The sequence below is a fragment of the Neolamprologus brichardi genome, chromosome 18, assembly GCF_056152115.1.
Source record: "Neolamprologus brichardi isolate AB-2024 chromosome 18, ASM5615211v1, whole genome shotgun sequence".
Taxonomy (NCBI): Eukaryota; Metazoa; Chordata; class Actinopteri; order Cichliformes; family Cichlidae; genus Neolamprologus; species Neolamprologus brichardi.
Window position 1 is genome coordinate 3,793,450 of NC_142121.1, and position 13,966 is coordinate 3,807,415.

General features: G+C 41.3%; 1 protein-coding gene across 1 annotated transcript in view; it reads left to right on the plus strand.

Moving 5' to 3' along the window:
* Positions 1–12,819, plus strand: part of tmeff1a (transmembrane protein with EGF-like and two follistatin-like domains 1a) — a 127,646-nt gene extending 114,827 nt beyond the window's left edge. The window contains exons 7-10 of the mRNA XM_087831440.1: positions 3,472–3,531; positions 8,609–8,735; positions 8,907–9,068; positions 11,301–12,819. Coding sequence (XP_087687566.1) covers positions 3,472–3,531; positions 8,609–8,735; positions 8,907–9,068; positions 11,301–11,385 — 434 coding nt within the window. The 3' untranslated portion in view covers positions 11,386–12,819. The remainder of the gene's footprint in view (positions 1–3,471; positions 3,532–8,608; positions 8,736–8,906; positions 9,069–11,300) is intronic.
* The last annotated feature ends 1,147 nt before the right edge of the window (positions 12,820–13,966 follow it).

The following is a 13,966-nucleotide window of genomic DNA, read 5'->3' on the forward strand; positions in this document are numbered from 1 at the left end:
ACACTCACGTTAACTTTTATCGAGAGGAAAAAAAGTTAGCTTGTTTGTATTATGCTAACATAGCTGTGTCGCTAGCGGTCACGTAGCACATCATTATATACCAGCTAGCCAAACTTCAGTAACCCTACAAACGTCACTGCTGTTTAGTTTTCTGTCTTCATTTATGTTGGAAGTGATAACAGAGCTGTACGTTTTAATTTGTTTCCAAAACCCCGCAGTCAGGACATGCTATATTGTATTTAGCTAGCGAGCTAACTTCCTGCTAACTTCTAACTCCGTTAAATGTCATAAATTCCCTTTTCATGGATGTTAAACTCAATTGTTACACCTGGTAGAGCAGAACGCTGATCATTTTATTAAAGATGAAAGACTTTAGACAGTTTTTAACTCTCAGTAATGCCATAGTGATCGTTTGATATATGGACCTACAGCGGAGTTTAGGCCCAGACACGGCTTGTGATGTCAGACTTTACGACCGGATATCCCAGGAAACGCTGCCATATGTGAGCACGCACAGAGCCTGAAGCACAAAGCCCAACTTAGAAGAGATCACTGATAATCACTGTTATCACTTACACATTTTCTCCAACAGAGATTTTAAGTTTCGTCAGTCGGTAAAGGCAAACGAAAGCTGTGCTGTTTTAATTTATTCCCTGTGAAATAAAATCTTTCTTGGATTTTTTTTTTCATTTATATGTATACACTGTTCCTCTTGTGGATAATCATATCAAACATGGCCAAAGTATCAAATAATGAATTGACAGTATGAACAAATAACCCCTGTGAGAACAGCCCTGGGTTAACTTGTTCTATGACCTCAGTAAAGACATGAAATGAGTTACATAGTTCATAATTAAGCTAATGAGCAGACGTGTTCTTGGTTTCTCACTAAACTATACCTCTGATCCTGACGTCTGGATTCAAAAGGTTATGATTAAACATTGTCAATGTCCAGCCTCGCTTCCACCAGTATCTACTCGACTCTACTCAGTTTGGTTTGTTTTCCATTACAGCTGAGTACCTCCTGTGCGTATGGGGTTGTTGTAGCAATGCGGCCAAAAGTCAAAGGAGCTTGCAAAGAAAAGCGTCTGGACTTCTTTAAGTTACTTGAAGACGTTTCACCTCTCATCCGAGAAGCTTCTTCAGTTCTAAGGTCAAATGGTGGAGAGTCCCAGATATAAACCTAGTGGGAGTTTCCCCCCACAGAGGGACAAAAGGACCCCCTGATGATCCTCTAATCGCCTGAGCCAAGGTGTGGAACTGGGTGTGGGTCCATCCTCTTTCGAGGATGCCAATGTTCACATTTTGGACAGAGAGGACAGATGGTTTAAGGAGTGAAAGAAGCATCTATGTCCACTGTGAGCGACCATCTTTGAACAGAGGCGGTGGTTTACGACACCAACTCTCTGCCATCTATAATCCAGTTTTGAGATCCCTTCCCAGACGCCTTAACGCCCACTCACATCCTGGGCCATCTGACCTCAGGAATTCACATGATAAGGTGGGGCCAGGTTTCACAATGAACTCACCCGAAACTCTGGCTGATTGGGACCCACACCCAGTTCCACACCTTGGCTCAGGCGATTAGAGGATCATCAGGGGGTCCTTTTGTCCCTCTGTGGGGGGATACTCCCACTGGGTTTAAATCTGGGACTCTCCACCATTTGACCTTAGAACTGAAGAAGCTTCTCGGATGAGAGGTGAAACGTCTTCAAGTAACTTAAAGAAGTCCAGACGCTTTTCTTTGCAAGCTCCTTTGACTACGATGACCTGGATGACTGAGAACCTTCACAGACACAATGCGGCCAAAAGTCTCGTAACATCATTTGTATGCGACACATTTCCTTCGTTGCCAGGTTTCAAAAATGGCATTTTAATTTTTGTTAAGGAGTCAGTCTCATGACTCGTCGAGTGACGCCATTGGCTGGCCACTGTTGACACCACATTTTTGGATTGACTCAAATCAATTTTCTTTATTATTATTATCTCTTTTATTGGGACAGCTGTTGAACATAACAGTAGTTTGCCTTTTTACACTTTCTTTGCTGTCACATTTTAACTTATAATTGAAAAATAAAGAAGACAGAAAAAGAAGAGAAAAGAAGAAAAAAAATAGGGTTAGGAGGCAGCAGGGCAGGTAGGTTTACGTACTCAGGGTTGTAACATCATATACAAAATCACACCTCATATGCTTAACATAGTCTGTCCATTTAGATCATATTCCGTAGAAGGTATCCCTCTGAAGTTTAAGAGAAAATGACACTTTTTCCATCGTATAGATCTCTTGTACAGAATGTAACCAGTCTTCTATCGTTGGTGGTTCAGGCTTAAGCCATCTTCTCGTAAGAGGCTTTTTACTTGCGGCCAGAAGGATATACAGGAGTCTTCTGTCGTTGGAATTTAGTTTATCCACTGGTACACTGCACAAAAATATGGTCTCAAAAGTTAAAGGAAAAACAAATGAAAAAACATTTTGTAAATGATCATGGATTAGAGACCAATACTGGCGAATAACTTTACAGCCCCAAAAGATGTGGAAATGGTTAGCTCCGTCTCCCCCACATCTCCAACATTTATCACCAAGTCCTCGATATCTTTGTTGAGCAGGGGTGATGAAAAATCTCATAATGCTTTTCCAGCAAAATTCACGCCAAACATTAGACCCAGTGGTAGCCCACTGTATCTTGCATGCGTGAGCCCAACACTTCTCTGTAATTGACAAATTACCCTCCTTTTCCCACTTCGCTTTAATATACAGAGTGCTGTCGTTTTTACACCGCAGGATGCTGTTATATAATTTAGAAGTAATTTTACTTTGCGACTCAGATCAATTTTTAACGCCAGCTGAGCAAACAGGTTTCCACCTTATAGGAAAAGTCTACAAACTGAGTCAAGCCGAGCTAAGTAGAGACCAGTGGACAAGGGCGATATGTATACCAGGGTCCCCACAATGATAGACGTACAAACCAGAGTGTATGCCCTGTTTAACATTCGCAGCAGATCCTCCTGCAGACGGCACGAAGACATGAAGCTTGTCAACAGGAAAATAACCACAACAACACAAGAACCCTAACCCTGCTGCTTCTTTGTTTATTGGCACCCACCACTGTTGGCCACACAAAGCACACACAGACCATCAGACTGACCCACCTCGACTCTAACAGAGCGAAACTCAGATGGCGAGTAAACATCCCCCGACATCTTTCACTTCCTTTAGTCTGTTCTGAAGAGTAAACACACAGAGTCAATAAACAGATCACAAAAGACACGATGCAAGACAGCGAAGAGGAAGTCAAGCGGTCAGGCAGTGTCGGTTTCACCCGAGGAAATAGAAATGATCTCAAGCCGTCGCCTGGATGGAAACGCTGAAATCTTTGTTTTCCATCACACTGGGGAAAAAATAAACTGTTGGGGGTTATTTAGAGAGGATTTCTGAATGTAACCGACTCCATCCTTCTGTTTCTTCTGCAGCTGATAAAGAAAAGCAGGGCAAGAAAGACGACGGCAGCCCTTTCAAAGGAAACGTCCTCGGTAAGGAAGCTCAACACGCCTCATGTTCCTTTTTTGCCAGGTTGCTGCACTCTGCAAGTTAAAGGATAATGTTCGATTATTTCCACCTGATTTTTTTCCCTATTATTTTGCCCCTGTGGGTCATACGAACACTGCCCTCTCCAGCTGTGTTGTAGAGGTTCAGACACAAAATAGCACAACACCCTCAAAGCTCCGTGCAGCTTTCCAAACACTTGTTTTTGTATTTATAGTCAATAAAAATGAAAAAGAAAAACTGCTCTGACTGTGTGTGACTTCCAGCATGGATCACAAAGCAAAAAGAGGATAATGTAGCAAGTTATCACTACAAGAAACGTCTGTAAACTGCACCTGATAATTAGCACTGATTCACATAAAAATGTAGCGTTTGATTTGACTCCTCAAAAGTGGAGCAGACTCCTTCCAACACCACAAACATGCATGAGAGGTCCAGTTCAGCTAGCAGAGCGCTAACAGCTACAGCCAGCTGTTAGAAAAGCCTTAAAAGATGAACTCTTTATGGACATTTTAACATGAGAGTCTGTGGGGATGGAGCCGGCCTCCAGTGGCCAAGAATGACCCCATTAGGAAGATGTTGTGCAGTGTGTCAGCACACAGTGTCTTTGTTCCCTATGTTCAAACCTGAGCATCATTAGCATCGTTAGCATCATTAGCATCATTAGCATCATGCATATATGAGAACACAGAGACACTGAGGGCAGTCAAACTGAATCTTGAAAAGATACTTTCAGGAATCAGATTACTGTTGGCAGCGACAGAGTTTCCTGTCAGTGCAGATTTGCAGCTCAGGTGCATTCATACCACAGGTGTGTTGACCTGACGATGGCATTAAACAGACACGAGCATAGACTGGATTTTATGTCAGAGCTTCTACTTGTTATTCAGTCTGTGTCACTATGTGATGGATATGCACAGAGCTCAGCCGCTAGCATGGCTAGCAGTCTGCACATTAACAACCTCTGGGACTCTGTTTGTATTTGCTCATATTATATAACCACACTGTAAATCCACTTTTCCTGCCTCTAATGCGGTAAAACTTCCTGCGGCCTTTCGGCAGCCTGTTAACCTGCGTCTGAACCTGCTGAAGAGCAACAGCTGCAGGATAAAACCTAATGAAAATCTCCTTAATACACAATAAGGTCCTCAGAGGGGGCGGGAAACAAAGTGCAGGAAATCGAAATGCACAGCTCTGAAAGAAAGAAAGTACACAGTTTTTTAAGCCTGATCCCGGTGCGACTGTGTGATTTCTCATAAGTCAACATGCAGATTAGACGAGCAGAATGAGGGCATTTCAGAGCCTTAACCATCAGCTGCACGACGCAAGTGTTGAGTCTGGAGATCAAAGAGGAGATGAAACAAAATCTAAAGCGTTTTATTATCTGCAGAGCTCGCCGTGCATTTACATCACCGACTGAAACGTCTCAGGGGGGGCGATTCCTCCTTCGCTCCGAGTTTTAACTCGGACAAAAGAAGCGCGGGATTAAACTGCGGCATTGTCTACATCGCAAACAGGGAAGGACACAGCAACACATTTCTGCCTCTGATAAAGAGCTGAGAAAGGCTGAGCTTTTCCTTCTGCGCCGCGTTCAGGTGACCTTCACCACATCGGCGCCTGTCCTTCAAATAAGTAAATCATTCAGTGACGAATGAATCAAACCGCGGCGTGTCCCTACTTGCCCTTCACCACAAGCTTTCATCACTCACGGCTCCCAAAGACAGTGAAAGGTTAAAAAGGCTCAACTCAAAAAGGGAGAGAAGAAGTTCACGCACAAAAAACACCTTTTAAAACAATGTTTTACCACAAGCGGCTTAAAAGATCGATTTTTCTGACTCTGAGAGGGAATAAAATTTATAAGATGGGCTTGATGTTTTTTTCAAAATGAGCCAAAGCAGAGAAGTTCATTATCTCATCAGGAAAGTGTTCACTAGGATCAGAGCAGAGGATCTGTTTTCCAACAGATTTCCACAGGAACAGAAGGGTTTGCTGCCACACAGAGCGCCCCCTGCTGGCCATTAAAAAGAATGCACATTTGTTCTACTTTATGTGATTTTACTTCAGTCTGGATGTAAAACGCGGATTTAAGTCATGCATCCTTTCTCATAGCCAGCAGGGGGCGCTGCTCTCACTGTCAGTCACTGGATCTGTGACCACACTAAACATTTTACTGATGGACTCAGTTGCGCGCACCAGGTGCTACTAAACACAGTATCCTGTTCATCATGGTCTCATCGGTGAACAGAAGCAGAATAAAGGAGGCTACTTCTTGCTCTGAGATTAGTTAATAGCAGGTGCTTCCTCCTGAGGCCGCATTTGTAGACTGATTACGTCACAGCGACGCGCCGAAGGCTGTCCAAATTCATAGACTCCTCCGAATGCAGCCGACAAATGCGTCCTCCTTTTCCCCGAATTTGAAGGATGGGTCGGGTGTGTCCTTCGTGGCCTACCATATCCCAGAATTCATAGCGCGGCCCAGCCAAACTCCAGTTTCCGGCAATGGCGGCCACTACTAAGTTTTAAAATTACTCTTACTAATCTTTCTGGGTCACAAAATAAACTTTTAACATATTTTCAGGGGAGAAAGTAGCTGTGTAAACATCAAATATCTGCTCGGTTTATCAGGATATCGCATATTTGCAAAAGTGCTTCGACGTTTTCGGAGACGTCTGCTACCCACCAGCTCGATAGCTCGCCGGGAGCTCGAGGGTCACTGAAGCCGCAGAGAACGGCACAACTCCCGGCACATCATTTTCAGATCACCGCAGAGTTTTGCTGCTCAGGTTAAACGTAATATATAAGTCACTTAGACAACCTAAAAATGTTATTGTTGGGCTTTTTTCAGTGTTTTATTTGTTCGTGAGTAAATCGGTTTGGCTGAGATTAAAGTTATTAGATTAGATAAAACGTTATTAATCCCCCGGGTGGGTTCCTCCTTGGTTTTCACACAGCTGAATAAACGTCAAACAGAAAACTGATTAAACAGAAGTATGAGACGGTCGAGAGTTTACTCCAGTGTCCTGTTATATTTTAGATAGCAAGGAGCAGACGGCCGATTTTATTAAACTCCACCGAGACAGCGGTGACGCTAATCAGAAGGCTAGACCGTCCAGTTTCACAGCCGTTTACTTCCGGCCTACCCGACCTTCTGAGGACCCGGCCCACGTAGACCGCGAAGGCCGGGTCCTCAGGAGGATGCAGCCCATGAATTTGGACCGCTCTAGAGTGTCCTTTGGTTTCTGCTGTGATGTCTAGTTACAAAAAGCTAAAGCAGTGACAGTAACAGCATGAAGTACTCTAGTCCCATTTTTATCATTCAATGATAAATATAAGAACTAGAGTAGCTCAGGTTTATAGTAACATCACCGTTTGGTTTTAAATTGAAAAGATGAAGGTTGCAAAACTGTCGGTAAACCAACAGGTTTCTGTCCCGACTTCTGTCCTATAATCTCGTTCGAGCGTTTCAGCGCTCAGACGTCATCGCGGCCGTCGTAAACATGGCGAACAGCAGAATTTAAAATCGGTCACAGGCACACACAGGCGGCTTCTTGTTAACAGCTTCCTTCATGTTAATGTGGATTTGGTGTATAACGTTTCCGTCACTTTAATGAGCAGCACAGTTTGCTTCGTCAGCTTTTTCTCCAAGACTGCAGTGAATCATCGCACGAAGAGACACGTCTGTGTCTTATTAGGATTTATGCGCTCGCACAGCGCTGCAGCTCAGGAGATGACTCAGTTTGTGGCACTTCATTTATTATTATTATTATTATTAGGAGCATAAAATGTAGATCTGCTTTTACCAAATTTAGCTTTAACATTAAAAAACAACAGAATATTGTTATTATATTAATAATGTTCGTTAATTGAATGTAAGATGAGCGACGTCACAGTCAAACTCACTGAAACGTGTCTGTGTGTTCAAATGACCAAATATATCTTTACAAAATTAAGATATAAGATCAAATAAAGTAAGATGTGCTTTATTTATCCCAAAGATGGGAAATCACTGTCACAGCAGCCCAGTCTCAGCTCTTTAAATCATCATCTAGTGAATCTATTGTCTCCTCTTTATTTCACACAAATGTCAGAATCTTTATGTGAGAAGCACAAATCTGCGGTTGAGCCAGTGGGGAGGCTCAAACGAAGCTTTAAAATAAACGTGGCTTTTTCAAACCCCAAACAAACCGTTTAATGTTACACCCCTGAAAACAGGGGGAAAAGAATCACGAGAGTGATTATGACTTGCGTCTCTCATGCAGTAGTTTATTGCAGTGAGGAGAACGCGCGAAAGCCCCCTAGTGGATAATAGAGACACTACTAATCGATCCCAGAAAAGGCTTACTAGCCAATCACTGATGTATAGATTGCAGTTTTCTTAAGTAACATGAAAGCCATTAATATAACATGAAAAATAATAAACTCTTAACCATTTTCTTACCATATTTACATCATTTTTGTCCTTATATCAGCTGATATGAATTAGTATTAACTGAACAGTTTTACATGCAGTAGTCCTTCAACCTGTCACAGTAACTTGAGCCAAACCAGGTGACAGGCTGCTGATTATGAGCCTCTTTATAAAGCGTTTAAACGATGTGTGAAAATCTGTGACGTGTGTGATCGTGGGTCTCTACCACCATCCCTCCGAGCTCCTGATACAAACTGCTTTTGCCTTTTAAAATGGAAAATCACTCACACTTGTAGACCTGTAAGATTAAACGCCGTGTTCAAGGTCGCCGTCCAGAAACACATCAACAGATTAAAGGTTGTGACTGTTTCACAAACTGCTGTGAGATCAGATTAGGCCAAATATGAAAAACAGCCAAGTTCAATCAAATAAACATCACAAAACAAACTATGGAAGAAGATTTGTTCCGTTAAATATAGAAAAAAGTGAAGAAACTAAAGAAAATGAAAATCTAACAAATCATTATCAGCATTGTGGTAAAGATTTGTGTTTGATACAGAAACTATAAATCAATATGTAATAAAATGTGAATCAATAATAAAAATCTCTTTATTGTTCTCACCTCGTGTCTCTGATTTCTCGTTTCGTCCTTTCAGACACCAGGATTGTGGATCACGGAGAAGGTTTCTACCCGGGAATGTCGATCCCGTGTGCCGACAGCTTCTCCGGCTTCTGCGTTCACGGGAAATGTGAGATCAACAAGTACAACATGGCCACCTGCAGGTTTGTAGCTGCCTCTGCTGCAAACGTTTCAGATAAATACATAAAAATGAGTCAAAGTTAGTGGATTTCATCAGAAGTGTGGTGGTAAAAGTACGAAATGTCAAAGTTTAAATCATGAAACAAAAAGTGTGTAACATGTGACATCACAGTCGTGTTGTGTGTCCGACTCAGATGTGACGCAGGATACAAAGGTCCTCAGTGTGACGAGCCTCAGGACTTCAACATCCTCTACGTGGTCCCCAGTGGACAGAAGCTGCACTACGTCCTGATCGCTGCCATCATCGGTGCCGTGCAGATCGCCATCATTGTTGCCGTAGTGATGTGCATCACAAGGTACTCAAGTGAAAAGAAAAAAATAGTGTTTAAAGTTTTAGTTGTCAAATATTTATGTCTTTACGTCTCATTAAAATACTTCAGTTCATTTTTATTTCAAACATTTCAAACATGTGGCTTCACAATCATTACAAAATATCCATTATGTGTTTGAAAAGGAGCAGAAGTATTTACTTATTTGTCCCCCTCAAGTTTTACCTCTCATTCATTTAATTTTCCTTTAGTCTTAAATTAAACAAACAACATATGAAACAAAAGTAAAGCAAAACAAAACAAAACATACATAAATCAAAAACAAGAAATAAGCAACCACCACAGTTTCTTTCATATGAAAAATACAGAAGGTGTATATTTGCAGATTCACAAGTTATGGAAAAACAAACAAACCAAAAAAGAACCACACCACCAGCAACATCACCGTCCTGGGTTAACCCCGTTTTCTTCATTCTTATACTTATTTAAAATTAGGTTTTTATATTTTACTTGTTTATGTTTTTACTTTTATTTCTTCTGTTAGACTGTTCTATAATTTAACTCCTGCAATTGAGATAGACATAGTTCTTAAAAAGTGTTAATAGATTTTAGTCTTTAGCATTTCTGCTTGATTTTGTGTCCTTACATTATTTATCAAAAGAGCGACATTTCTTTCACAGGAGCCACAACACTGTAATAGCAGTAGTAGTGTGTTAATTATTTTATACTTTACTAGAAAAATAGATGCAGCGAGTTGAATGAAACATGAAGTCACAGTAAATAAGGCAAAAACAGAGTTTGTACAATGTTTAGTGTGGTTGGTTTTCCTGCAGTGGCAGTGTGGATCATTGGGATCATTACATGCTAATGAAAAACCTGATGGTAACTTTCTGCATTAATACACCATCAGCTGTGACGATCTCCAACACGACTGCATGAAGTACAGCTTCATAACAGAGGCTCCACCATGTTTTACAGATGGCTCCCCTCACTGAACCACCTCTGCACTAGGGGTGGGGGGAAAATGGATACTGTGTAGCATGGTGATATTTTGTTTGTTAATAATGTATGGATACAGGGACAGCAGAAATCGATATTTTGTTACAAAAAAGGTTTTTGTGCTCTGACTTCAGAGCATGTTGATCCTTTTTCTGAGCAAGAATCCTGACATTCCTTCACTGTCCAAATGTGTTTAACTTGTTTTTGGCAGCAATAAACATGACAGTTTACTTATTTTAATTTAAGACATGTTTTATTTTAATTAAGTTTAAAACTTTTTTATTTAATGTAAAATTATATTTTGTTTTAATTTACTTTCAAATTCTTCAGTTGCTGAAGGGGCTGCATAGTTTTCATAAACTGCATAGTTCAGAATAGCTATAATTGTACCAGATGGTTGATTCAGTTAAGTTGGACTAGACTGTAATACAAACCGTTCAGTTTGTCAACAATAAAACTGAAATGAGAGAAAGACTGAGTGTGAGACTTTGATATTAGAGAAAATGAATATTGATAAAGTTTACCTTTATGTACAGAATCTGAATATCGCAAAATATTTTTAAAAATTTGCGATAATATCGTATCGTGCGTTAAGTATTGTGATAATATCGTATCGTGGGCTGTATGGTGATTCCCACCTCTACTCTGCACTACTGAACATTCGTCCCGTCATGAGACCTGTGGTCACTGATTTTCAGTCCATGTCTTGAATAATAATAATAATAATAAACTTAAGAACACACCACGCCAAGATATATGTGTTCAGCAAATAGCTCTCTGGGAATCACATTGTTGGTGTAAAAATACTCTTTTATATCTGTCAAAATGTGTTGAACTAAATAAACTGGAACACATTATGAGGTTTTGTGAAACGCTGCCTTGAAGATACAATTTAAAAATGTTTTTTTGCAAAATTGCCCGTTATTTGCAGACACAACGCTGGTTCATTGGTTGAGATCTTTTTATGCTCGACAAACAAAAAGAAAGAAAAACACGTCGTCTGTCTGAAAATGGTCAGGCAGAGAAAACCTGGAGAACTTTTGGCCACTTTAGCTAACGAGTCTGACTCCTTGGAAAGAAAATATAAAGAGAAAAAAGTGGTGGTTCAAGACTTTTGCACAATACTGTACAATGGCCGATCTAAAACCTAAAAAAGAAAAAGCACCAAATTGGGAGATTGACTCAATCACAGCATATAAATCAGATTTTAGTAACGGACACAAATTGTAACACCGACTTTCTTGCTCTCTTTGTCTTCAGGAAATGCCCGAAGAACAACAGGGGTCGCCGGCAAAAACAAAATCTGGGACACTTTTCCTCGGACACTAACAACAGGATGGTATAGCCGTGTCTGCCGGAAGTCTTTTTTGATAATTGTTTTCTTACGGCGCGGGAATATACCATTTTTTAACAGTAGGTGTAGTGAGTTTTCCTTTTCTCCTAGGAAACTGTTAAAAGAAGAATATTTATTTCAGGGGCCTTATTTTCCCTCCTTTTAATTTTGGATGGCATCTGTGCGCATCAAATTTTTTCGTTACATTTTTTCCTCCAATGCCGCAAATAGTTCAAGGAGCCGATTCAACACAACCCGCTGTCACTTTGCATCGCCGCCACGTCCGCCGTCTCAGTTTTCCTGCTACGAGGTTTTGTTGAATGCTTTGCGGTATCTTTGTCGAGCCGGCTGACAGAGTCTCATCTGCCCCTCTGGAATGTGCTATTTATTGAAAAGTTTGATTTCTTTGCCCCTTTGTTTTCTGCTTTTTACTAATAACGTGCAGCTGATTACCAAATGCAGTGTTTTTTGTTTCCGTCCTTTTTTGTAGAGGCGAGAGGGGCCAGCTGGTACCATAGATATGTTTACACTCACCCTTCGGTCCATGTAAAGACTTCACTGTGTTCAAACAAGCTAATAATTTATTCTTACCATGAAGGATTCTTTTCTTGAAAGTAGCTTTTACTGGAAGTTTTTATGTTAACTTCGAAATTGTAGTTTATGTATATTAGCATGACTTGTGATAACTGTGTACTGTGGTGTAGTTTTAACTTTTTAAAAGGAAAAGTTGTCGGCCTCGATGCCTCCTCGCCTCCTCCTTCGATGGCACGATTAAAAGTTGGACTGACGAATGGAGGACGAAGCCGTTAGTCGGGGTTGGTTTGGGGGGTTTTTCCCTGAAAAGGAATGTGCATTGTCTGGGAATCAAATGTTGGCTTTATGAAGACAAGCAAACACACAACGAGCATTTCTGCCGTCGTTAATGAAAGGAAAGTAAAACCAGTAAAGCCATGAACACATGAATGCTGTACGGAAGATTGTAAAGGAAGGGCTGGACTTCAAATCGACGTCGACGTGCTGATGGTAATTTCCACGGAAGAAGTCTTGGTTGCTTCGATCAAGGATTTTCTCTGGATGTGAGGGAATAATTTTGTTTTCTGGTTTGTGTTTTCCCCTCAGCAAAACATTCCAAGCACAGACGATCCCACGAGAAAAAATAACAGTAATAATACAGCGTTCTGTTCTCTGGTATGAACATGTGCGTCTCATGGCGTCATTTGGCCTTACGTTATTCACACAAACACAGTCAACTTTCGGCGTATAAGGAGGAAAAATCTGATCAGTATCGTAATCCTAATAAATAATCCAAGCCTCGTCTTTTTGTTCTGCATCGTCTAGATTCTGAGAGCGTGCTCGTGGCTAAAACAGCCCCGAGCGGGTCGCCAGCACACCGGTTAATGTTAAAGCTTTGCCCGTCTGCTAGAGTCGGAGTGACGTAAACGTCATCTCGTGCCTGCAAGTTTCTGTTTCCGATGCACCAACTACGTTTGCACACCAGGTGGTGGAAATGCAGAAAATGACTGGACTGACGAGTCGGCCGCGCCGTCTCCGGCTGTGCGAGTCCACAACAGACTGTAATCAAGGCGTAAGAGGCGATACCATGAAAAGAGCAGTTGGAGCTGATTTGGTGTCATTTCTTTTGTGAATGCAACGTACGACAAGAAAACACATGTGAGGTTTGCTCCGACAGCAATCACGCGACGTTTCCGTGGGATCATCTGGTGAATGAGTTCTGTGTCGTTCCTCGTGTCCCTGACCGTCACGCAGCCTGTGCGACTCCGAGTCCGGCTTTGTGTTTTTGTTTGTCACAACATCCACATTTCATTTCAAATTGTGTTAAATTTGAAGGATGTCATGAACTTTAACACATTTCTGAAGGTGCAACATTTCATTTTAAGTGCTGTCGGCGTTAATGTCGTTAAAATGACGCTAACGCCATAAGGAGGCAAATCTCCATTAGCGAGTTAACGCGGATCGCCCCTGTTGCTACCCAATCCGTACCGGAAACCCGATCGGTACCCCGCATGCGCAAATCTTACGTCACTTCCTCTCTTTGCCAACATTGCGACATTCAATATATGATGATATATGTGATATATATATGAATGATACGGTTAGCGCCCAGTTAGCTCCTAGCATTTCTCAACAGCTCTGCCTCCTTTTCGACTACTGGGACATTTAAACTATGGATAATTCGTTTACAAACATATTCATGCTTTTCTCCTCAACAGAGAGCGTTCCCCGATTGAACAACAGCGCCGTAAAATAAGAAGAATGGCGCCTAATGACAGAGTTAATAATACAGACTTTGTAATATCTCACGTGTAGATTCAGCAGCCAGATTAAGTGTTTACTGACAATTAACAGTGATAGCGGACATCATCATCACTATTCCAGTCAATCCTCTCCTCACAGACGAGCATAAACACACTCGACTATCACTAAATCAAATTTAACACACGTTTGTAATGACGCTAATTCAGTTTACAATAGGGTTCATTCGCTGGTGGCAGTATCCTCGTACACTGGGGAGTAAACTGCCATTAAACGAACAGAAGAAGAAGAAAACCCCTGCACATGCGCAGTAAGGATC